Raw genomic sequence first — 26,216 nt, 5'->3', positions numbered from 1 at the left:
AAGATCAAAGCTAAACTAGTCATCATTCCCAAATTCATCAATTGAAATCAAATTGAAACCAACAAATTCAATCAAAATCAATCAAACTATCAATTAACCAAATCAAACAACAATACTAACGAAATTAAACATTAAATTGCATTAAAGAGTAAAGAATCCTTACAAACTTGGTAGAAATCAAATCAAATGTAGCAATCTTCAATCATCAATCATCAAACCCACATTTTCTCTCTCTAAAAATGCTAAGAACTAGTGTTTTTCTCTCTCTAAAATCTAATCTAATCTAATTCTCCCTAATGAAGATCTCCTTCTCTCTCCCTCAAAGGAAAGAAAATAACTATCAATACAAAGAGGAAGTTGGGATTGACGCCCAAAAATAGACCCACGCCGGTGCGGGCGCTCGAAGGAGAGAGAGTGGCGCGCACGGGAACACACCCAGAAAGGTGCGCCCGTACGCGCCTGGCGTGCGGCCACACGCGACAGATGTGCGGCCGTACACTTCTCGAGTGCGCCCGCACATCGCTGCTGCTTCCTTCTCTTCTTCTTCGTCCTAGCTCATACGGTGCACACATCCTAGATGATGGTGATGGAGGACAAGGTAGGTAGGAACTTTCTTGAATTTCTTGAAGAATATAAGCCATGAAAAGAGCATAAACAAGGCCTTGAAGCATGCTCCTTGGATCCCCCTTTGACTTGAAACTTCTTGCACAAGCTTTAGGCATGAAAATCAATGGAAGACCATGGAGAGGAAGCTCGGGAATCCTTGGACAATCAATCACAACCTACAATCAAAGGATAAAAGGCAAATAAAAGGGAAAAATAGCAAGTAAACTAGAAAATGCATAAAATAGAGAAACTAACTACAAAAAGCATGAAATGAAGAAAACTAGAATAAAATTAAGGAAAACTAAAGAAAAGAGAGATAAAATGAAATAAAATTCATCCAAAAAGGGACCAAATGAGTGCCATAAATGTCACTCATCAGGCATACCATAGAACACTGTTTTAAAGCCAAGGACTTAGTCCAAGGATTAATTGACAGTAAGAAATTGGTTCAAATTTGACCGGACAAAGAGGTATTTTCAGAATTAGTTAATGGAGTGTGGGACAGTGATGATGAGGATGTTTACCTCAAAGATATAGAAGACACTCCACTTTCCTCAATTTATCCGGTTGTGATATTTGGGATGAAGAGGATTCCCCTATCGATGTCCTCACAAGATTAGGGAGAATGCAACCTCCCATCACAACGCAACCTATTCCTACCACTCAACAAGTTCCCATAACAATCATAGAAGACAATGATGTTGTCAAACAAATAAAAAAGACTAAGGTCGAGATGAACGTATGGAAACTCTTAGCTACATCCCATGAACATAGGCTCAAAGTAATGGATGCTTTAGCTAAAGTAGGAATAGACTCAGAAACCACTTCTTAGGGGTTGGCTAACTTTCTCACGAGTGATCTTCCTAGCCCCATCAATCTAATCACCTTTTCTGATAAAGATTTACCTCCTGAAGGTGATAAACATAATAAGGTCTTGAACCTCACAGTGGTGTGCAAACGAACGAATGTTCCAATGACCCTTGTGGATAATGGTTCGGCAATTAATGTTTTCCCACTTAGAACTGCGAGGATGCTAGGAATAAGGCATGAAGATTTGACCCCATCAACACAAGGCATAAGAGCTTATGACAATACTCGTCCCCAAGCTCTTGGAACTATTACTATGAATGTCATAACAGGGGTTATTGATCATGCTACTACTTTTCAAGTGGTAGACATTAAAGCCTCCTTCAATCTATTATTGGGACGCCCTTAGCTTCACGATCTTAAGGCCATCCCTTCATCCCTCCATCAACAAGTTAAGGAAATAGTTGGAGGACTTCCTGTCATGATTGACGCTTCTCCTATGAGGATCAAGGCAATTGATAAGCCTCTCATAAATGTGGAGCATGATCTATGGGACTTCAATGCCGAAGAGGTCTCTTTCATCAAGGAAGATGAGAAGACCCCTCTTCACTACGAACTCCATTTAAATATGATAGCCAATGGCATTCTTAGAAAGCAAGGGCACTTTCCTAGAATGACTCTAGGAAAGAAAAAGGGAGTAGTAACACAAATGGGATCGCCTAGCCTTCCTAAATTAGATACTTTTGGACTTGGTTTCGAACCGACTCCGAAAGACTACAAGCAAGCCCGAGTGTAGGGAATATTTCAAGCATCCCACACTTGATCCCCATTGTGATCATACACTTAGCATGGTGGCATCCAAAGGGAAGGAAGCTATAGTAAAAGAGTCGCAACAAGTTTTAGGAACTTGTAAACCGTTCACAGGGTGAAGGTTACACCCCTTAACGATCCAGGAGATCCTTAACTCCATAGGTCGGGAACCATGACTGGAAGTTCGGGGATGAAGGTACAAATCCAATCTAAAAGAGATTGAACCAGCCCTAAATAGGCCTCTACTTTATTCTTCTCGTATTCAGGTGCGCTTTCTGACTAACATACAATCAATATATTAACCCTAAACCTGTTTAATCTATGTTGGTTGAATATTAATGCACAAACAAAACTATTATTGGTGATCACTTGAATTATAATCATATTAGCCTAAACAAGATGATTAATTATCTTATTAAGCGTGATTACAAGTACAAATTCCCTTTAAACATGCATAAAAGGCGTGATCAAGCAATAACAATAAAAATATATCAAGAAACATAATAATAACAATCATCATCATAATAATATTCTCAATAAAGCATAATATTAATAGCAAGATCCTAGGCATGATACTAACAAGATTAATAACAAACCCTAGCATGTCACTAAACATTAAAGATCAATTAACCCTAACATGACACTAACATGATATTAGGAAAGAAATAGGAAGCATCATAATAATATCAGAAATATTAGAAATCTATAAAAGCATCCTAACATGATACTAGGAACCAAAATAATCAAAGCATGATTTCTATATCAAAAGAATAACAATTAAATCACTTACTTGGATGCCTCGTACCTTTTTCTAATAACAAAATACACACATTAGTAACTTCAAGGAAAATAATAAATCAAAACAATTAAATTAAATAATTGAAATAGGGATTTGGGACCAAACCCTCAGAAATTATCAACCTTTCACGTCTAGGGCGAAGGCAACTTCGAACTTGGCTAGGTGTGTCTAGAACTAATGTATGTAGAATTTTGTAAAAAGGAAGGTTTTGAAAAAGAATAGAGATAGAAGGAAAGCTTCTAGATTTTTTAGAGAGAGAATAGATGATTGTTGAATTGTAGATTATTGATTACTGTTGATGATTGAAAACAGGGAGATACGACCCTTATTTATAGGAAAAATAGCACAGGATCAAAGAAAATCATATTCAGAATAAAATACCTTCTGTCGCCAACGACAGGAGTCAGCACCAGACGACAAGATCGTCGCCAGGCGACGAAGGTCAGCGCCGGGCGACGACTCTGTCGTCTCGCGCTGGTTCAAAAGTATAACGCGCTTTTACACGCGAAATCACTTTTTAAACCGGTTACAGGTAATTCTGTGTCCAAGCAGATTTAAAATCAGATTTAACATATTTTATTCAAAATAAAACTTCTTCAAAAAATATAATTATCAATCCTAATCCTATTAGAATTAAAGAGAACCTTCTAGATATTCCTAGAAGATCAAAATCAATCCTAATTACTTTAGAAATAATAATTAATAGGCCCTCCTCTAGATCATTGGACTATATTTAAAATCATTGGGCCTAATTTAATTTAATCAATAACTTCCTCATAATTCATCGGAATTGTGCTTATAATATATCATTGGAAAGCTCTTTTCAAACCTAATCCAACTACACTATTATTGGACCCTTATCATGGACCAAACCAGATTGGACTGGCTATTTTCATATAAATAGAATAAGAAAAGAAATAATTTTCAAAACAGAAAGAGAAATATTTTAAGAAAAACATCCTCATCACTAGACTTTCCACATTTTCACTTCGTTCGATAATCAAATGACGTAAAGGTATTCATCACTGGGTTTGGTTTTGGGGAGACACATTTGGGTGTCTACACCAAGAAAAGATTAATGCACGGAGGAATGCTCATACTCAAAAGAAAGCAATCCCAATGGATCGTTACCCTCTCACTCTGAATGGACAATTCATAAAGAAGGGTGAGGATTATCCATGCTACGAATTTCCCAAACCCTTTTTAAAAGATGGGGTGAGAAAACCAGGGTTCGAAATCTTATTGGATTTCAACTTCCTAGATGAGATTCGAACTCTGAGTCACAAAGAGAAAACACCCCCCATGCTTTGACTTCAATGTCATGGGACTCCTCTTTGGCTACGAGAAAAATGAGCCTAAGCGCATCGACGATGATTGATAATTTGTTATTTCATACGATTTTAGAGTGATTTCGAACCTTGTTTACTTGGTATATTGACATTTTGGTTCACTTTTACTCTATTTTTGTTCAACTTTTGTGTATCCCTTGCTTCACGAGTTGTTAGTGTTTTTGTTGGGTTTTTAGGTTCAAAGACGACCATTTGAGGCATTTGGATGATAAACCGAGGTTAGAAGCCGAAACAATGGAGCAAAACCGAAGAAAAGTTAAGATAAAGGCCTTAGAGATTCTGCACGGACATGCAAAGTATGGCACGTCCGTGCAGAAGAGTTCCAGCACGACTAGAAGCTACTGCCTACTGCTTTCAAGGCATGCACGTCCGTGCAGAGCTCAGCACGTCCGTGCAAGATATTCAGCACGTCCGTGCCTGATCCTGCACGTCCGTGCAGGTTACTCAGCACAAATTAGTTTTAAAACTAATTCTACTGAACAAGGCATGCACGTCTGTGCCATATTTGGCACGTCTGTGCAGGATGCCCTGAGTAAAACAGCACCTTCTGCCTCCCAGGTGCACGCCCATGCCAACCTTAGCACGTCCGTGCAAGTATAGCTGCACGTTCGTGCCAACCTCAGCACGTCCGTGCTGACCTGTAGCCGTGCCCGACTCTTGTTTTCTCCGTCCTTTTTATTTGGGGGTCTTTATAAATAACCCGGGGAGCTCATTTGCACAGCAGCGAAGTTTTTAGTGCTTCCTCTTAGTTTGCAATTGTAGAAACACAAATATTCTCAAATCATTAGTTATATTATAATTATTAGCTTGGAAATTTCATTCTCAATCATTGTAGAAGACAAGTTCCACCATTGATATTCAAGTTGAAGCTTCTAGTAACATTTTCTCACTCTTCTCTTCCATTTTAATTGCTTTGATTGTTAATTATCTTGCTTAATTCTTGTATTCTTAGATTGTTATTTAGCTTAATCTTTAGTTAATTCTTGTTCATGAGTTACTTGAAATCCTTAATTGCTTTAATCTCCATGGATTGTGAGTAGTCTAATTTTCTAGGGTTTGGGTAAAACCCTTAATGTAGTCACTAATTACTTATTGCATGTGTTAATTTGATAATTGTTGGGTGTTAATTAGTTGAGCTTAAGTGGTTTAATTGCTTAGTTCTTGTATATGGCCATTGGTAGAACTATTATCTAAGCTTTCTCAACGAAGGATCGAGAGATGAACTTGAGTTAGCTCCCTTATGCTTAATTGACTTGAAATGCCATGAGAATAGGAATTTCCAGTCAAGGGAATGTTTTTGTCATCGTGATTATGCTTTAATACTTGTTTTATGCTTTGTAACCACGAGAGTAGGTTGTATTCATAATTCGAGTAATCCCTCTAGCTTGAGAGAGTAGTTAGGTGCTTTAGATGACTTCCCCTATATTATCCCCTCAAATTACCATTGTTTGCTACTTGCTAATTGTGATATGTGACGAAATTGAGTGGTATATCCCAAGCCCTAGAACTCTCTAAATATTGTTAATCTCCCCCTAGCTTTAGTTGACTTGAACTAGCACTTGTTACATAAAGCCAAACTAATCTCGACTTCATTTAGCTTATTTATGCGCTAGTATCTCGGTGGTTGATTCAACGCCTCTCTTGGGTTCGACCCTTTCTTACCCTTGCTATTAGTTAGTGAGACCAAGATAGGACTTTATCTTTGGTAGGCTCAACGACGGCCTATCAAATTTTGGCGCGGTTGCCGGGGAGGCAAAGTCACATTGAATGTATTATTGTTGAATGAGTCTAAGTGTGTATATTTGTATCATTATTTTTGTTATTTATTTTTATATATTTGTGTTTTCAACTTGTGATAGTCATTGCTAACGTTTTTCTTAGCTTTGTTTGACCTTGCATGACACGGAAGAGTAAGCAATCACCGCTTATTCCCGTTGATCCAGAGTTAAATAGGACTTTGAGAAACGTGAGGAGGCTTTTGCAAGGCACACCCGAGTTCTCTATTGTATATTCGGATTCCGATCCAAAGGAAATCTTTGCAACCAACGAAGAAGATAACATGGGTGATAACAATCCTCCTCCACCATTGTTATGAGATTATGACCACCCCAATGCCTTCACACTTTGGAGTGGCATACGTCTCCCTACTACGAATGCAAATAATTTTGAGCTTTCACCTCAACTCATCCGTATGATACAAAGTGATCAATTTGGTGGGAGTTCTCATGAGTGTCCTTTTGCTCATTTGGACAACTTTCTCGAATTGTGCACAACCATCAAGCAAAACAACATCACGGAAGAGTTCATCCATATGCACATATTTCAATTCTCCCTCCGTGACAAAGCAAAGCATTGGTTAAGAACGGTAGAAGAGGGATCATTGACCACATGGGATGAAGTCACTAGAGCTTTCCTTGGAAAATATTGTCCACCCAAAAAGACCACCGAACTAAGAAGGAAAATCACCAATTTCAAACAAGAGATTGATGAAACCTTAAGTGAAGCTTGGGAGCGTTTCAAGGACTACACTAGAAAATGCCCACACCATGGTTTCACATTATGGATCATTGTTTAAAGCTTTTATGATGGTCTTACTCCTACTTCAAGGGCCAACCTTGATAACGGGGCCGGTGGTAGCCTTAAAAAGCTATCGGTAGATGACGCATACAAGATGATTGAAGAAGTGGCAAAGCACTATGCATACGAAGGTGATAGACGGCAACCTCAAGCAAAGAAGGGCGAAATCCACGACCTTAGTGCAATAGACCTTATTGCATCAAAGTTCGACATGCTAGCTCACAAGCTAGATCAAGCCACCCTTACATCTCCAAGCTCTTCTTCACAACAAGTCATGTCTTGTGAAACTTGTGGAGGAAATGATCACTTGTCCTCGTATTGCAACTCAACTAACTAAGAACAAGCTGCGGCTATTGGGAAAAGAAACGATCAATACTCTCAACCCTACAATCAAGGTTGGAAACCCCAACAAAACACGGGTTGGAAACAATAAAATCAAGGCCCCCCTCAAAACCAATACAACCAATCTCATCCACAAAACCAACAAGCTCCTTACCGTCATCCTAACCAAAGGGACCAAAACCAACAAAGGCAACAATATAACCAACCCGCTCCTCCACCTCCTCAAAAATCTAGCCTTGAAGCCGCACTTGAGACCTTCATTACACAACAAGGAAAAAGCAATGCGGATATGCAAGCGAACATCCAACAACTTCAAGCACACAACAAGATAATTGAGAATCAATTGGCTCAAATTGCGCAACAAGTTGGAAGTTCATCCTCCAATCCTAGTGGTCACTTCCCAAGCTCAACGGTTGTGAACCCAAAAGAGCAAGCTAAGGCCATTACTTTGAGATCGGGGAGAGGTTATGAAGGGCCGGTTATGAGTGAAGAGGAGCCACAAAAGAGAGATGAGGGAGTTGTGGTGAGAAATGAGGATGAGTTTGAAAATGAGATAGTTGATGTTGAGAGAAAGGAGCCACAAAGTAAAAATGAGGGAGATTAGGAAAAGGTAGAAAAGCCCCCTATGAAAGTAAACAAGCCTCCCATTCCATTCCGTCATAGGATTGTTGAAAAGAAATTGAATGAAAAGTTTTCAAACTTTCTTGAAGTCATGAGAGGACTTCAAGTGAATATCCCCTTTCTTCATGCTATGTCACAAATGCCTACATATGCAAAATTTTTGAATGATCTTTTATCCAACAAGAGTAGGCTTGAGGAGAGTGCAACCATCTCCCTTCCTAAGGAGGTGTGTGCAATCATTCAAAACAAGCTCCCTCAAAAGCTTGGTGACCCCGGTAGCTATGTAATACCGGTGAAGATTGGAGATTTAGAGGCTATGGATGCTTTATGTGATCTTGGGGCAAGTGTGAGTTTGATGCCCTATTCTATTGCTAAGAGTTTGAAGGTGGGAGACTTGAAGCCAATAAGAATGTCCTTACAATTGGCCGACCGCACGGTTAGGCTACCTTTGGGAATTCTTGAAGATGTACCGGTTCAAGTTAGAAGAGTATTTGTGCCATGTGATTTTGTGGTAATGGAAATGGAAGAAGATACTACGGTGCCCCTAATCTTGGGAAGACCGTTTTTGAACACCGCGGGTGTTGTGATTGATATGAAGCAAGGAAGATTGACCTTGAATGTGGGAGATGAGAAAATATCATTTTCATTCCCACAAACATTGAAAAAGCCATTGTATGATGAAGTTCATAGAGTTGATACATTGGAAAGGGACTTAGAGAAGTTCCAAGAAAATTTGTTTGAAGGAGATCCTTTACAAGCTATCCTAACGGGAGGCTTAGTTGAGGAAGGTGAAGAAACGAGGAGGTATGATCTTTTGCTCAACCAACCTTTAGTCCACAACGAAAAGAAAGTGGAAGTGCTTAATGTGGAGGTAAAAGAGGAGAGGACTACGCCTCCTCACAAGGTTGAACTTAAACCCCTTCCTCCTTTACTTAAATATGTTTTTCTTGATGATAGTGAGAATTATCCCGTTATTGTCAATGCTAAACTTGATGATATCTCTCTTGGGAAACTCCTAGTTGTTTTAAGGGAGTATAGAGGTGTCATTAGGTACAAAATTGATGACATCAAGGGGATAAGTCCTACTATATGCATGCATAAGATTTTACTTGATGATGATCATGCTTCCTCGATTGAACACCAAAGAAGGCTCAATCCAAACATGAAGGAAGTTGTGAAAAAAGAAGTTTTAAAACTTCTTGAAGCGGGCATAAACTACCCTATCTCCGATAGTAAGTGGGTTAGCCCGGTTCAAGTTGTGCCTAAAAAAGGAGGCATGACCATCATCAAGAATGATAAGGGTGAGACCATTTCTACGAGGTCGGTCACCGGGTGGAGGATGTGTATTGATTATCGAAAATTGAATAAGTCCACCCGGAAAGACCACTTCCCACTCCCCTTCATCGATCAAATATTGGAAAGACTAGCATCACATAGTCACTATTGTTTCTTGGATGGATACTCGGGATTCTTCCAAATCCCAATCCAACCCGAGGATCAAGAGAAGACTACATTCACATGCCCTTTTGGCACCTTTGCTTATCGAAGGATGCCATTTGGACTTTGTAATGCACCTTCCACATTTCAAAGGTGTATGATGTCTATTTTTTCCGACATGCTTGAATCATCAATTGAAGTATTCATGGATGACTTTTTTGTTTTTGGTTCATCTTTTGACATTTGCCTTTCAAATTTGATTAAAGTATTGAAAAGATGTCAAGAGGTGAACTTGGTTTTGAATTGGGAAAAATGTCATTTCGTGGTAGAAGGAATTGTTCTTGGTCATGTAATTTCTAGTAGGGGCACTGAAGTAGATCGTGCCAAAATTGAGGTCATTGAGCGCCTCCCACCCCCTGCAAATGTGAAGGGGATAAGGAGCTTTCTTGGACACGCGGGTTTTTACCGCCGGTTCATAAAGGATTTTTCAAAAATCGCAAAGCCGCTCACTCAATTGTTGGTAAAGGATGCCCCTTTTGTGTTTACTAATGATTGTTTCCTAGCATTTGATAGGTTGAAGGAGGCATTGATTTTGGCTCCTATCATTCAACCCCCTAATTGGGAGCTTCCTTTTGAGCTTATGTGTGATGCTTCGGATTTTTCCATTGGGTCCGTTCTTGGACAAAGGAAGGATAAGAAGCTCCATGCTATCTACTACACTAGCAAAACTTTGGATGATGCACAAAGGAATTACACAACCACGGAAAAGGAGTTTATAGCCATTGTTCATGCAATTGAGAAGTTTAGGTCATACTTGTTGGGATCTAAAGTCATAGTCTTCACCAACCATGCGGCCTTGAAGTACCTCTTGTCCAAGAAGGAACAAAAGCCAAGATTGATACGGTGGGTCTTGCTCTTACAAGACTATGACATTGACATTAAAATGTGGTGGCCGGTCATCTTTCACGGTTGCCTATCCTTGTAGGTGATCTTGATAACTTGCCAATCGACGATTCATTCCCGGATGATCAACTATTTGCTATTCTCCAAGAACCAGCACCATGGTTTGTGGACATTGCAAACTACTTGTCTTGCACTATTCTCCCTCCTGACCTCTCCTATCAACAAAAAAGGAAGTTTCTTCATGATGTTCGCCAATACTTTTGGGACGACCCCTTGCTCTTCAAACAAGGTGTTGATGACCTTTTTAGAAGGTGTGTCTAGGATAAATAAATTGAAGATGTTATCACAATGTGTCACTCCTCACCTTGTGGAGGACATATGAGTGCCAACAAGACCTTGGCGAAAATATTGCAATGCGGTTTCTTTTGGCCAACAATGTTCAAAGATGTGTGGGGTGTGGTGAAAGCTTGTGACCAATGTCAAAGAACCGGTAATATTTCAAAAAGAAATGAAATGCCTTTGAACAACATCCTTGAACTTGAAACTTTTGATGTATGGGGCATCGATTTTATGGGGCCTTTCCCGAGCTCTTTTGGGAACAAGTTATTTCTAGTGGCCATCGATTACGTATCAAAGTGGGTGAAAGCGGTTGTATCTCCTACTAATGATGCTAAGGTTGTGGTCAAGCTCTTCAAAAGAGTAATTTTTCCAAGGTTTGGAGTGCCCCGGGCTGTGATTAGTGATGGAGGTTCACACTTTGCAAAACGATCCTTTCAAGCTCTCCTTGAGAAATATGGTGTGAGGCACAAGGTGTCATTAGCTTACCACCCCCAAACAAGTGGTCAAGCTGAAATTTCAAACCGGGAGGTAAAAATGATCCTTGAGAAAACGGTGGATAGGTCTAGAAAAGATTGGTCTACAAAGCTTGATGATTCTCTATGGGCCTATCACACCGCGTTCAAAACTCCTATTGGCACCACACTATACAAGCTTGTTTATGGGAAGTCATGCCACTTGCCGGTAGAACTTGAGCATCGGGCTCATTGGGCTATCAAAACATTGAATTTCAACCTTCAAAGCGCCGATGAGAAGAGGTTGCTTGACCTCCACGCCTTGGAAGAATTAAGAATGGATGCATATGAGAGTGCAAGGATTTACAAAGAAAAGACCAAGGCTTGGCATGACAAGCATACTAGCAAAAGGGAGTTTAAGGAAGGTGATAAGGTCCTACTTTTCAATTCCCGGTTGAAGTTGTTTCCGGGTAAGCTTAAGTCAAGATGGAGTGGACCTTTCACCGTTAAGAAGGTGTTTCCATATGGAGCGATAGAAATCTCAAATGACAATGGTGAACCGTTCAAAGTGAATGATCAAAGGCTTAAGGCATACTTTGACGGTTTTGTGCATGAGGAAGCCAAGGTTGTTCACCTGAATGAGTTTGATGTTCCCTACTCTCATTGATCTCGCAATGTCGTCAAGCTAGTGACGTTAAAAGAGCGCTTCTGGGAGGCAACCCGAGTTTCTCAACTCTCTCTCTCTCACAAACTATTATTTAATTTCCATCACTCTTACTATTACTAACTTTTCTCTCAATGTCTTTTGTAGGTGTTGATGAAAAGAAAAGTAAGAAAAGGTTTTTATGGAAGTGAAGTAGTAGATAATAATAATAATAATAATAATAATAATAATAATGGTAATGATAATAATCTTATTATTATTATGCCTTACTATTACTATTATTCAAAAAAAAAATAAAAGGGGAGGATCGTGCAGCATCAGGTCTGCACGGACGTGCAGAGCATCGCACGTCCGTGCAGAGGCAGTCAGAAGCAATCAGAAATTTTGATATAAATTTATCCAGATTGGCACGGACGTGCCAAATTAAGCACGTCCGTGCAAGGTGGCTAAGCACGTCCGTGCTAAGTACTGCACGTCCGTGCTGAACAAGTCAGTATGTTATCTAAGTTTCTATCTGAGGCTGCACGTCCGTGCCAAATTACGCACGTCCGTGCAACGTAGCACGTCCGTGCCGCATATTGCACGTCCGTGCCAAATAAGTCACTACCCTACCCACGTTTCTGTCTGAGGCTGCACGTCCGTGCCAATTGTTGCACGTCCGTGCCGCCCCGAAAATGGCTGGCAGCAGCACGGTTATAACGAAAAAAAAAAATTCACTCATTCTTATTTCTCTATCTCATGATTCTCACTCCTCCTCTCTCTAAAACTCTTACTTCCTCCTTTAAAACCCACTCAATTCTCCATTCTCACCCAAATCCTCACCCAAATTCAACAATTTTCTCCAAAATCTTCACTCCATTTCAACATTTTCACAATCTACTACTCCTTTTCTCACATTCAAACCCAAAAATCACCCAAAATGCTCAAACCCTAACCTTGAAAAATCAATTTGGGGGTTTTCTTTGGAGTTAAAGTTCAAGACAATTGGTTGAAGGAGTAAGTTCAAGTAAGCAAAAGGAAGGTTAGAAAGGTTCATTTGCGGGTTTTACACTCACAATAAGCTCGGTATAATCGTTCCTCCCTTTCACTAATTTCTTGTTTGATTCCTTGAATTTTTGCATGAAATTGCTTGAGAAAGTTTGTTTGAATTGGTTGGAGTGATTGATAGTTGATAATTGAAAAGCATTATTGAGTTTGAATGGATTTTGGTGTTTTTTGAGAATTGGATTTTTTGTAAGTGAGGTTGAAAAATTGATTTTCATGAAGGAAGAACATGCTTGTTTAGGTGGATTGTTGTGTTGGTTTGTTTGATAATATTGCATGAAATCGATGTAGAATTGTTGTAGATGCATTATTGAAGTGGTCTTTGTTGCTTGGTGATTTGCTTGGTGATTTGCTTGTTTTAGGTGGGAGACTTAGAACTTGACTTGATTGTGTTGTGTTCATTGGCCTTGTTTGAGCTTTGGTTGGTCGACTTGTGGACTTAGTCTCTTTGTGTGGTTGCGAGGTGATTATTTTGTCTTGGTTTGTTTGCTTGCATTGCATTAAGACCGACCATGTCTAGAAGAAATTGACCTAGAAACACGGATGCTAGGTACCGCAACCCCTCTCCTCCTCCTCCCGTTGATCCACCACAAGTGGACACTATGGGAATCGTGTTCAATGACCCAACATTTTTGAACAACTATATAAGAATAAGTAGGAGGAGAGTTCGACCTACAAAGTTCTATGACGAGAGTGTTGCCGAGGCTTTAGGGGTAGGGGAAGATGTTAGGATGCTTTTCGAGGGTTGTGGCTTAGGAAATTGGCTAGATTTAAGCGCCCCGACCTACAAAAGGTTGACACTTAAATTCCTCTCCACCCTGCAAGTGCAACGAGACAACAACAGATCCCCCCGCTGCCTTACCTCCCAACTCATGAACACCCAACACAACTTGAACATAAAGAGGGTGAACCAAGCTTTTGGGTGGCCAATTAATGGCACCATAGGACCAAAGGATAGGCCCCCCCCGTAACTATTGTGCGGGTGAGTTTTGGAGGAAGATCACTGGCCTTTTCAACTACAACCCTAGGACTGATAAAGCTACGGCCATAATCCACCCCGCCTTTAGGATGTCACAGCGCACCATAGCGAACACGACGTTCGCTAGAGGTGATAGTTCGGGTGTAGTGTCCACTAGGGAGCTTCAATTCCTATGGCACTTGAGCGAGGGTAGTACGGCCCTAGATGTAGGGGCCTGGTTTGTCGATCACCTAGAGGATGTTGACACTGGGTCCGGCAACATCACCATAGGTGGCATGGTCACTATTATTGCTTCTGCTCTTAACCTTGATTTTGCAGATGAGCAGGTTTGCCCAAGGCCGATGCAGCTAGACATGCAGTCGCTTAGGACCATGAGATGGGTTGCGGACGTGGAAGGGCCGCATCCTTACTTGTGGCACGTGAGTGGCCGCCCCTATGCCTATCTCCCCGATCCGGAGCGGACTTTCATCTACGACGAGAGCAACTGGGTCTTCGAGATGGACCACCCTTGGATTCCCGGTGATGATGAAAAAGAACATGAGCAAGAGCAAGAACAAATGCAACAACAACAATTCCAACAACAACAACAATATGAGCACCAACAAGGGTACCAAGGTCAAGGCATGGGTGAGGGCAACCCACCCCTTTCCTTCGAGCAACAAATGCAAATGATGAATGCCGGGTTCAACCGCATGTCCACTGAGTTCGAGACTACGAGAAAGTCTCACGAAGACATGAGGTCCTCCTACGACAATATGAGGACAAGCTTTGAGGATCTTCGATCGGAATTGGGTGAATTCCGGAACGTCTACCGACATTGGTACCCCGGGGGCTCAAGCTCCCAAGGAGGCCCGAGCCAATGAGTTAGTTCTCTTTCTTCCCCTTCTTGTGCTTTAATTGTTTTAACATTAGGGACAATGTTTATGATAGCTTGGGGGGAGTCTTTCTCTTTGGTTCATATGTTGGTTCTTGTATGTTCTTGTTGGTATAAAATTTGTATGTTGTTTGTTCCTTCCCCTAGCATCCAAACCCCTAAACATCCAAATTTTCTCCCTTTGAAATCCAACACCCTAAATCCAAATCTCTTAATATGTGAATACTTCTCTTCTCTCTTTATTTATTTAGATGTATAGTTGTGCTTCAATTTTTTTTTTTTATGATTAGCTTAGTTTTCTTAACTTTTTATCTATTCTTGTTTTCTAGCAACCTCTAGTAAAAAAAAAAAAAAAAAGAATGGAAAAATGGCCCTTGGATGAGACTCAAATGACGATGCTTATATGATTTGCTTGCTTGACTCTTGAGTGATGAGTAAAAGTTCTTTTAGAAGGGTGTATGCGAGAGTTGGGGTAATTTAGAGGCTTATTAATCTTGATTGCATTAGAGTATATGAAATGAAAACCGATGAATGCTCAATTGCACGTCTAGTATAGGATATTGTCAAATTTGCCCAAAGTAGGATATGTTTGAATCGAATTGCGGTCCCTTGTGCCCTTGATGTTCCTCCCCTCCTCCCCCTAAATGAAACTCTATTAGGGAATTGGTTCTATTTGTATCTTGTGTAATAACTGACATAATAAGCCACATGTATCGAATAAAAGAAAGAGCCGCTCACAGTTAAAAGAGGCGAGGGCAATGAATGTTAAAAAAAAAGAAAAAAAAAAGAAAAAAAAAGAAGAAAAAAAAAAGAAAAAAAAGTAGAAAAAGAAAAGGAGATCAAAAGCTCCTCCAAATTTCTCAAAGTTTTCAATTTTTCTTCTCTAGAGGTCAATTTGTGGATGCCTCCCACACACTATCTATTAAGATGTTTCTTGTGTAAATTTCCCAATTAGAGCGTAGTTGAAAGGGCTTGGGAGTGCATTTTGGGAGGTGGACTTGCATTTTGAGATTTTATAACCGAAAGAGGGGTTTTTGCAACTTTGGAATATCTAGACGTGCTCTAATGAACTAGTAAAAGGTATAAGGAAGTATCCTAGTGCAACCTTGCTTAATTCTCCTTTCTACCCCCAACTCATGTGCACATTTGTATGATCGGTAATTCTTGAAAGTCGCTCACTTGTCTCGCTTGTGATTTATATCCCGATGAGTTGACTTGGGCAATAAAAACATTGGTTTTGGTGTGTATTGATCACCTTGATGATGATGATGTGTTATGATAATTTTGGCATGGTTTGTGTGAGTTGTGGGTTAAGCTCAAGGGAAACCCTCACGAGATAAAAACTCGTCCTCTTAGGCGACTTAGGGGTTTAAATTGCTTTTCACTTGTGCTAAAAGTGTTTATGGTTCTTGCCATGCGGATTTGTGTTTGTGTTTTCTCTTTAAGTATCTTTTCTTAGTTTGATCATTAGCAAGTAATCTTCCTTATATATTTGACATGTTTGTTTTGCTCGAGGACTAGCAAAATCTTAGCCTGGGGGGATTTGATAACTTGTTATTTGATACGATTTTAGAGTGATTTCGAACCTTGTTTACTTGGTATATTGGCATTTTGGTTCACTTTTACTCTATTTTTGTTCAACTTTTGTGTATCCCTTGCTTCACGGGTTGTTAGTGTTTTTGTTGGATTTTTAGGTTCAAAGACGACCATTTGAGGCATTTGGATGATAAACCGAGGTTAGAAGTCGAAACAATGGAGCAAAACCGAAGAAAAGTGAAGTTAAAGGCCTTAGAGAGTCTGCATGGACGTGCAAAGTATGGCACGTCCGTGCGGAAGTGTTCCAGCACGACCAGAAGCTACTGCCTACTGCTTTCAAGGCTTACACGTCCGTGCAGAGCTCAGCACGTCCGTGCAGGATATTCAGCACGTCCGTGCCTGATCCTGCACGTCCGTGCTGGTTACTCAGCCCAAATCAGTTTTAAAACTGATTCCACTGAACAAGGCCTCCACGTCCGTGCCATATTTTGCACGTCCATGCAGGATGCCCTGACTAAAACAGTACCTTCTGCCTCCCAGGTGCACGCCCGTGCCAACCTCAGCACATCCGTGCAGGTATAGCTGCACGTCCGTGCCAACCTCAGCACGTCCATGCTGACCTGTAGCCGTGCCCGACTCTTGTTTTCTCCGTCCTTTTTATTAGGGGGTCTTTATAAATAACCCGGGGAGCTCATTTGCACAGCAGCGAAGTTTTTAGTGCTTCCTCTTAGTTTGCAATTGTAGAAACACAAATATTCTCAAATCATTAGTTAGATTATAATTATTAGCTTGGGAATTTCATTCTCAATCATTGTAGAAGACAAGTTCCACCATTGATATTCAAGTTGAAGCTTCTAGTAACATTTTCTCACTCTTCTCTTCCATTTTAATTTCTTTGATTGTTAATTATCTTGCTTAATTCTTGTATGCTTAGATTGTTATTTAGCTTAATCTTTAGTTAATTCTTGTTCATGAGTTACTTGAAATCCTTAATTGCTTTAATCTCCATGGATTGTGAGTAGTCTAATTTTCTAGGGTTTGGGTAAAACCCTCAATGTAGTCACTAATTACTTGTTGCATGTGTTAATTTGGTAATTTTTGGGTGTTAATTAGTTGAGCTTAAGTGGTTTAATTGCTTAGTTCTTGTATATGGCCATTGCTAGAACTATTATCTAAGCTTTCTCAACGAAGGATCGAGAGATGAACTTGAGTTAGCTCCCTTATGCTTAATTGACTTGAAATGCCATGAGAATAGGAATTTCCAGTCAAGGGAATGTTTTTGTCATCGTGATTATGCTTTAATACTTGTTTTATGCTTTGTAACCACGAGAGTAGGTTGTATTCATAATTCGAGTAATCCCTCTAGCTTGAGAGAGTAGTTGGGTGCTTTAGATGACTTCCCCTATATTATCCCCTCAAATTACCATTGTTTGCTACTTGCTAATTGTGATTTGTGACGAAATTGAGTGGTATATCCCAAGCCCTAGAACTCTCTAAATATTGTTAATCTCCCCCTAGCTTTAGTTGACTTGAACTAGCACTTGTTACATAAAACCAAACCAATCTTGACTTCATTTAGCTTATTTATGCGGTAGTATCTCGGTGGTTGATTCAACGCCTCTCTTGGGTTCGACCCTTTCTTACCCTTGCTATTAGCTAGTGAGACCAAGATAGGACTTTATCTTTGGTAGGCTCAACGACGGCCTATCAATGATTCTGCGCTTATCCAAACAATCTTGCAAAATGAAAACTTTGATGTCACAAAAGCTCATTACTCTGGCAGAAGGATTAGTTCGAGGATGGCGAAAGACTGTGAAGGTAACTTCACCAAGTGCAAGAAAGATCTCTAAAACGATAGGACAAGGAAATTAGGTCTGAATTCATGTCTTCTGTAGTCGAGTCCTCTAAATCTCCATGAACGCGGGGAAATTAGGTCGTTGACTAACCTCCTCACAGCCAAATTTTTTTTATTATAATCCTAAACTAACCCCCAAACAAGTCTAGTGGTAAGTTCGGAGTCGTACCATAAGGAACGATAATGTTAGATTGTTCTCAATCTAATGCTTAAGCTACGCTAAAGTCGGTTTATGGATATTGGACACTACAACTACACTAACACAGATATAAAGAACAAAATATTATAAAGTCTACTAGGGGTAAAGATCCACTTTGAACAATTAACAAGTTAATAAGAATGCATTTGATAATCAATCATGCAAAGAAAGAATTAAAATGGGAAATAATTACACTCAAGAGCAATCTCTCAAATTCCTAGCCTAGATCCCTCATTGACTAGGTGCATAGAAGAAATTACCCAAAATGCAATCAAATATAACAATTCTAATTCATAATCCCTTGTCAAACTAGAACTAATATGCAATTAAGTTTGCTATCATGGGAGATCAATCCAATCTAAAACAAACAACATGCCATCATCAATTCAGTCAATTTAATCACACAATTATCATCAAATTTATCTCAAATAACTCAATTAACCATAAAAAGCTTCACTCAACACCTAGTAGAAGAAAATCTACTCAAACATGATTAACAAGGCAATTAAAGAAAGCATAAAGAGAAAAGAGAGTAAGAATGCTCATTGATATAAGATGGAGACCTTCAAATCATCAAATTCCTCCTTTAATTATCCAAAATCCATGAAAACCATTGTGTTTCTCACTTTCTCTCTCCAAAATTTGAGAGTTTCTCTCTCTAAAAACCTAAAACTAATCTAAAAACTACTGAAGAAATGAATTCCTCTCTCTAAAATGAGCAAAAAATCTATTTATACTCCTTACTAAATTGCCTAGGAAGCTCCGCAAAAAGTCGAGCAGCACGTATAGGAGCGGGCGCTCCAAAGGTTGTGCACGGGCGCTCCTAGCTGCAGGAAAAAGAGGCAGAATCATTCCAGAAATTTTGGAGCGGGCGCTCCTCTTAGACTGCACGCTCGCTCCTACGCGCTAGACAAAACTACTCAGCTTCAAACAAACATAACTCCCTCGTTTTACATCGGAATTGAGCATATGACCTATCGTTGGAAAGCTCTCGAGATAAGCTTTCATATCCAATTAGAATCACTCCAAAATGTTTTGTACATCAAAATATATAGGCATTTGAAGTTCAACCTTTGCAAATCAAGTGCACATTTCTTCATTACTTGTTCTTTTATGTATTATATTTCTTCAATCTTGAACAATGAACTTGTCCAAGTGTTCCTAAACATAAGAACAAATTAATAAAGTTTAATCTAATGCAATAAGCAACCAAAATATGCAAGAAAGCTAAAATTGAGCAATTATGGCATTTCACATGCAAACATGACAAATGTAATAAAACGTTATTAAATCCAAGTAATAAGACATCAAAACTATGAAAAACTAACTAGAAACTCCTAAAAAGTAGTGACATATTTGGCACTTATCAAATTCCCCTAAGCTTACCTTTTGTTCGTCCTCGAGCGAAACATAATGAATACAGTGGAAAATGGTGCATTTTCTTCAAACAAAGAAAAATAGAAGGGAAAGAATATACACTAACTCACTTTCGTAGGAATCACGAATACATTTAGCGTATGCATCAAGCACTTTAAACCCCTTAGATCGCTCTAGAGGACGAGTATGCTCTCGTCAGGGTATCCTAAGAGTTTAACCCATAACTATTGATAAAAATCAAGGCAAAGCAATAAATAAATAAATAAAATAAAATAAATCGAAGCAAAAAAGAGGTTACAAGCGTTCTAGAGTGGACTTTTATGATAAAACAAGCACTAATGAATGTCAATCTTTCTAAAATAATAAAGGTATGCACGTTCTAAGATGTCCAAGGTTGATTGAAACATAACATATGCTAAGCATAGAGAACTAACAGAAACACATTCCACCTTTTGCTCCAACCAATCAAACCACGTCCTCTCTACAAGTTTCAAATCCACTTTCAAGTTATCTTCTCTAATTCCACGAAGGTTACCCGACATCTTGGCTATGCAAACTCGCTCTATAGGCTTAATTCATATTTCCCGCCACCAATAAATGACTCAACCCTTTAGGGTCAAAATGATTTTCAAGGTTGTAGCATATAGGCTAGGAGAGTAAAGGTGTGGAAGACTTTTGAAATTGGTGGTAAACCTACACGTGAAGCTCGGGTAGAACTTTTCCCACAAGATCCAATCCAATCCAAAACAAAAGTACCAACTATGCTCATAAAATAAATTTCCCCCAAGCTTATTTAACAAAAAATAACAAAAATACGGAAAAACAACTATAACAAAATCTTTTTGTGCTTTTTGATCTTCTTTTACTTTTTTTTTCGATTTTTTTTCAAGCTTTTGTTTTTGTTTTTTCATTTAATGTCATTGCCTCTTTTAACTTTGGACGACTTTTTCTCAAAATACATTTGCTTTTATGCACAAACTTATATACAACACATACTTTCTTTGCAAATGAACTCATAATTCTAAACTTGCACCATAAACAATAAAAAACAAGCCCCAAAACAAAATTGCTTCACAAAACTAAAGGTAGAAAGTGAAACCAAGACTTGAAGGCTTGTATTGTGGCTAGAGAAAAGAAGGTGTATGGCTCTAAAGGGTTCGCAAGAGGGGCAAATGCAAACCAAAACCAGAAATAGAAAATCTATATCCTATATAAAGAAGTATAAGAACCCCGAAGAAATGCCTCTGTCATCTCCTAAAATGGCTCGGTCGTGATCTTGGGAGCTAAAAGTCAAGTTCTAGATATGAGAATGCAATAGCCAAGGATCTAAATATGCCACTCAACAAAGTATGATGAAGGCTTGAACAATTATACCTCACTAGGGATAGCAATACCTAATTCTTGATTTCATATCCACTATAGAGAGCAACTCAATCTTACCGCAAGCAAGTGAATTTGGGATTCATGGTCCGAAAGCTCTTAACAAACTACCTTAGCATACCATAACCTAGAGTCAACCTAACACATTCTCAAATCGTGCAAACCTCTAAAATTTAGGGAGAAAGACATTCAAAAATACAAGTCCAAAAGTATTATGTCCATACCAAGAACGAAAGAAAACACATTGCAAATTTGCCTTGACAGAAACAAAAATCTTTTTGATATTTTCAATATATAGAAAATGGAAATGCATATACAAATGTGCATCAAATATATATGAATCAAAATTCCACCAAACATGATTAAATAACCTCCCCCAATCTTGAATGAGACAACATGCTCAAACTTAAACCAAATAATCCATGGGAGGAGAAAAGAAAGAAAATCATCCAACCAACCAACATATGTCCAACAAGTCACAAATCATTAGAGGAAGAGCAAGGAAGGATATTACTGGATATTAGATAGGTGTAAATACCCGCAAACGACCCAATTAAACCTTCTTGAAGTCGACTAGCTCTAATATTGAATCTTGTTTCCCATGTGCTAGCAAAAGTGGAGTCAAATTTCCTTGATTCTTATCCAAACCAATGCATACGAGTATATCAAGTTATGTACCTAGCACAAAGCACATAAACATTTCCATGAGCCAAAAACTATTTAAAAATAAAAGAGAATGAAAGCAATAAAACACGGGTTACTTCCCGAAAAAAGGCTTGTTTAAAGTCCAAGCTTGACCGCTCTAGTAAATAATATTGCAACGATCGCAAGAGCTTGTAAAATGCACTACTACACATTTCATAATAAAGAAGGTAGGCAAATGACGAGAAAGGATGTGCAACAAGGATAAGGCACACAATTGAGGAGTGAGGTGCCAAGAAAAAGAAGAAGAATTAAAAGAAAATTCAACAAAATAAAAAGAAGAAGAAGAAGAAAAAGAAGGCAAACTCTCCTCAAAATGTTTTTGGGTGGTAAAATCACCCTTTTCCTCAATAATCAATGAGTGGGGTGCTTGAATATCACAAATAGAAGGAGGATCCCCAATAGGCTTGTTGACGAAAGAAGGGAGGGACATAGGATAGTAGGGGATATGGTTAAATTTCCTTGAAAAAGGGACATGAGAAGAGGGGATAGGAGCAACGGTCTCACAAATGAACTCTTCTTCACCACCATTCTTCACATCACCAATAAGAGCATGGAAATCAATCATTGAATCTTCAAAAGATAGACACTCATGAACTTCATATCCCTCAAAAATCCAATCCCCAAGAGAAAACTATATCATCCTCCCTATAAAAACAATGAACAACATTCCCATTAGAAATCTCAAAGCCCAAACTCTCAAAACCATGCATGAATGGATGCAAATTCATTTTAAACTCATCTCTTTCCCATGAAGCATTCTCAATGAACTCACTCAAAAGGCTATGGTTTTTCATTTGAACCTCACAAAATATATGGGACATAAGCTCAAATAAGTCCAAATACTCATGGATAGAAGAATCACAAACATGCACTTGAGATTCATCAAAATAAGAAGAGGGGTTGTGATTCACAAAATCATCATTTAATTCATTCTCAACTCTCTTTCCTTCACTCAAAAGCTCACTCATGTCTTCCTTACACTTTTTTGATTGCACAAAAACATCATCATTGACGTGTCCAATTTATATAGTACTTTACCCCCGACCCTTGGTCATAATCAGTAGTGTTTTTGGCTCTTTAGAGCCACTTTTATTACTAATTGGTGTTTTCTAGTGTTTTTGTAGTTTTGCTTGAGTTTTGTAGGAAATTGCATCTTTAAAGCGTTTTTCGGGTTTTTCATGGAGCAACTACGGACATTAGGAGGACACGACCATCTTTGAAGCCCAGGACCGGTTAGAGCCGGTGATTAAGGGCTCGGTGTGTGATATAAGGGCATTTAGACCAAGAATTCAAGACCCGAAGAGGAAATCCGGATTAGGCCTAAGAATCAAGCCCAATCGAAGTCCAAGCCTCGAGGAAGAGACCGGGCCCGATCGGGCAAGCTTACGCCCGATCAGGCGGGTGCGTAGTTAGAGGCATCAGGAAAGGCGCGCCCGCTCGGGTGAGCATTAGCTCGATCGGGCGCGGCTACCCAGGAGAGTTGCGAAGAAAAAGGCGGGCCCGATCGGGCGCGTGTTTTTGAGGGTTCAAATTTGCCGAATTCTTAGTTTTTAATTAGGATTGTTTTTAGAGTTGTTTAAGTACGATTTTTGTACGAAATCTTGTTTTTTTTACCTCATTTAGACTTTCTCTCTCTACTTAGATTATCTTCTCTCTCTAAAATTCTCTCAACTTTGTAGTTCCATTGATTTTGGTAATGATTTCTTCTCCATTAATTTCAGCAATTTTATTTCTTTATTCTCTTATGGCTTATTTAATTGTTTTATTTAGTTTAGATTTAATTATGAGTGAGTAGTTTTATTTCTAGGGTTTATGGGGATCCAATAAATAATATGAAGGGGTAATTTATGATTGTTGATTGTCAATGCTTAATTATTTTCCTATTGATTGATTTAATGCTATGCAATTAGGTTTGGCCAGATTTAATTGTATGAGTTTAGCAATATTGATTCGAGATTCGAGAGGTGAGAATTGATGTTTAGGCTTAGTTTCAATAGGTGGACTAATTTATAAATGGTTAAGTCGAGATTCGAGAGATGAGATTTAATACCGGTAAATTAACTCTGTGATTGTAATACGTAGCGAAAGCCCTTTATGATCTGTTTAATTGATGCATTGATGATTGATTGTTATGTTTTACCCTGGAATATTATTTATTGGTGAACCTATGCCCTAGGCTTTTCTTTCATTGATTTACCTCTTACTTTTATTCCTTCCTACTCTTACTTTTAGTAGTTTAATTACCCTTTTAATAATAATTTGGTTACTTGATAATTTAGATTGCTTTTAATTAATTAAGAATAAATTGACTTGTTTCTCGTGGTTCGACCCTTCTTCCCTATCTACATAGTTAGTGGATTTAGGTTTTATTTTTGATTGGGTGAATACGACTTGAGCTTGTCAAAATTTGGCGCCGTTGCCGGGGAAACAGTTTTACTTTTTATTTCTGATTGTTCTTTGTAGTTTAGATTATTTTCTCTTGTCTCAGAGAACGTTAGTTCTTTGAGGCAATTCTCATATTTGTCTTTTTAGTTCTTTGTTTATGCCAAGGGGTTCCAAATCGGTTATATTCCATTCGATCCTAAGGTCGAGCGCTCTTTCCATAGACAAAAGAATCTCTACAGACAAATCCTGGCAGGTTTTGGGAGTAACGATATTCCTAATGATCCGCCAACTCATTCTAGTGATTCAGAAGTTCCTTCAGATTCAGAATCAGAGATGACAGCGCCTAAGAAGATCAGCGATAACTCGCAACCGTCCCTGACGGATTTTCCACACCTTTCGCCTACTCCAGATCTCGAGGGAGTCTAGTTTGAGATCAAGCCCCAATTCATAACTATGATATAAAGGAAGCAGTTCAGTGGAGCCAATGCTGAAGACCCAAATCTTCACATTGCAGATTTCTGTTAGTACTGCAATACTATTAGGCAGAATGGGGTTACGCAGGGCCAGATCAGGGATATTCTTTTTCCCTTTTCATTATGTGGAAAAGCTAAACTGTGGTTTAATGGTTTGAATAGAACTGCACTAGGTATTACTAACTGGGAAACTCTTGCTTTGAATTTTTATAACAAATATTATTATGTAGAGAAAACAACTCTATTGAGAAGTGCAATTCAGAATTTTGCCTAAGAGCCAGATGAAGCGCTATATGAAGCTTCGGAGAGATTCAAAGATCTGCAGAGGGAGTGTCCCCATCATAATCTGGCACAGTGGCAGTTAATTCAAGCCTTTTACAACGGATTAGGAAATACATCCAGGACGATTCTAGACTCCGTGGCTAGTGGTAGATTCATGAATCTTAATGTTGATGATGCAGGTCAAGTTATTGAAGATATGGCAATACATAATTCCCAATATGGGAATTCTAGAGGCTTTGCGAACAAAGGCAAACACCATGTTTATTTAGTATCCTTTTTGCAAGCCCAACTTACGTATATTTGCCAGAAACTAGATAGTCTTAGTACTGCTATTCCTACTTCTGTTGCTAATATTTCTACTGTTTCTAATAATTCTAATGAAGATTTTTGTGAAAATTGTGGTATTGTAGAACATTGGGAGCAAGATTGCAGGAGTTCTATAGAGCAGGTTAATGCCTTCCAAACCTATAGGCAAAGTAACCCATACTCCAACACCTATAATCCTGGCCTCCGGAACCATCCATACTTATCCCATCGGAGTACCAATGTTCAAAATCCTTCACCTCCACAATAACCACAACAAGCACCCCCTTCACAGCAGAAATATTACCATCCCCACTCTAACCAAAAAGCCCCAGCACACACCCCTACTCCATCTTATGACCCTGCATTGTCAGAAATTAGAGCAATGTTAACTAATATGCAAAAGCATATGGAGAGTAGAGATACACAGATTGACCCAATTATAGCCCATAATAAAGTCATGGATACCCAAATTGCCCAATTATCTTCTACTCTACAAACTCGCCAACAGGGAGTTCTACCATCGCAAGGAATACCACCTACGGATCATGCAAATGCAATTACCCTGAGAAGCGGTTCACACTACGACGGGCCCCCTATGCCCAAAGAGGATGAATCTGATTTAATTAAAATTGTTAATCCTGATTCCGTTATACGTGATGTTCCTGCAGGACTACAGGGTAAAACTAACATTTCTGATACTACATTGCAGGGTACAACTTCAGGGAAGGATATTACTCACGAGAAGAGTAGGGAAGCACAACAACCAGTTATCAAACTACCATTCCCAAATCGTTAATTAAAAAATAAATTGGATAAGCAGTTTGGTATGTTCTTGGAGGTTGTGAAAAATTTGCAGGTAATAGTTCCCTTTACAGAGCTTATTACACAGGTTCCTGCATATGCTAAATTTATGAAAGATATTCTAACTAGGAAAAGGGCCTCTAATGAGGTAGAAACTGTAGCTTTTACAGAGCAATGTAGTGCTTTATTGCAAAATAAATCCCCTCCTAAGTTAAAGGATCCTGGTAGTTTTTCTATCCCTTGTCATATTGGTAATGTCTTCATTGATAAAGCATTGTGTGATTTGGGTGCTTTGTTAGTGTTATGCCATCGTC

At 39.0% G+C, this 26,216-nt stretch overlaps 2 protein-coding genes and 2 non-coding genes across 4 annotated transcripts; 2 read left to right on the top strand and 2 right to left on the bottom strand.

Annotated features, from left to right (window-relative positions):
• Positions 1 to 6,817: 6,817 nt before the first annotated feature.
• On the bottom strand, positions 6,818 to 6,924 carry LOC145590295 (small nucleolar RNA R71). Its single transcript, XR_014101931.1, has one exon. It is a non-coding gene; the product is annotated as a small nucleolar RNA R71 (small nucleolar RNA).
• Positions 6,925 to 7,915: 991 nt separating this feature from the next.
• LOC145588627 (uncharacterized) lies at positions 7,916 to 10,572 on the top strand. The gene is made up of 2 exons (XM_081645247.1): positions 7,916 to 9,143; positions 10,334 to 10,572. The coding sequence occupies exons 1-2, from the start codon at positions 7,916 to 7,918 to the stop codon at positions 10,570 to 10,572; spliced, it is 1,467 nt and encodes a 488-aa protein (XP_081501373.1).
• A 552-nt stretch (positions 10,573 to 11,124) lies between these two features.
• Positions 11,125 to 11,709, top strand: LOC145588626 (uncharacterized). The gene has a single exon (XM_081645246.1). The coding sequence runs from the start codon at positions 11,125 to 11,127 to the stop codon at positions 11,707 to 11,709; it is 585 nt and encodes a 194-aa protein (XP_081501372.1).
• A 13,045-nt stretch (positions 11,710 to 24,754) lies between these two features.
• On the bottom strand, positions 24,755 to 24,861 carry LOC145590438 (small nucleolar RNA R71). Its single transcript, XR_014102037.1, has one exon. It is a non-coding gene; the product is annotated as a small nucleolar RNA R71 (small nucleolar RNA).
• Positions 24,862 to 26,216: the final 1,355 nt, after the last annotated feature.

This window comes from Chenopodium album, chromosome 17 (genome assembly GCF_948465745.1).
Source record: "Chenopodium album chromosome 17, dcCheAlbu1.1, whole genome shotgun sequence".
NCBI lineage: Eukaryota > Viridiplantae > Streptophyta > Magnoliopsida > Caryophyllales > Amaranthaceae > Chenopodium > Chenopodium album.
Note: the sequence above shows the minus strand (reverse complement) of the source record. Positions and strands in the feature narration are given on the sequence as shown.

Coding starts and splice junctions, on each gene's coding strand:
- LOC145588627 (XM_081645247.1), top strand. CDS start 7,916: ATGAAAGTAAACAAGCCTCCCATTCCATTCCGTCATAGGATTGTTGAA. Junction 9,144..10,333: donor AAACTACCCTATCTCCGATA/GTAAGTGGGTTA, acceptor CTATCCTTGTAG/GTGATCTTGATAACTTGCCA.
- LOC145588626 (XM_081645246.1), top strand. CDS start 11,125: ATGATCCTTGAGAAAACGGTGGATAGGTCTAGAAAAGATTGGTCTACA.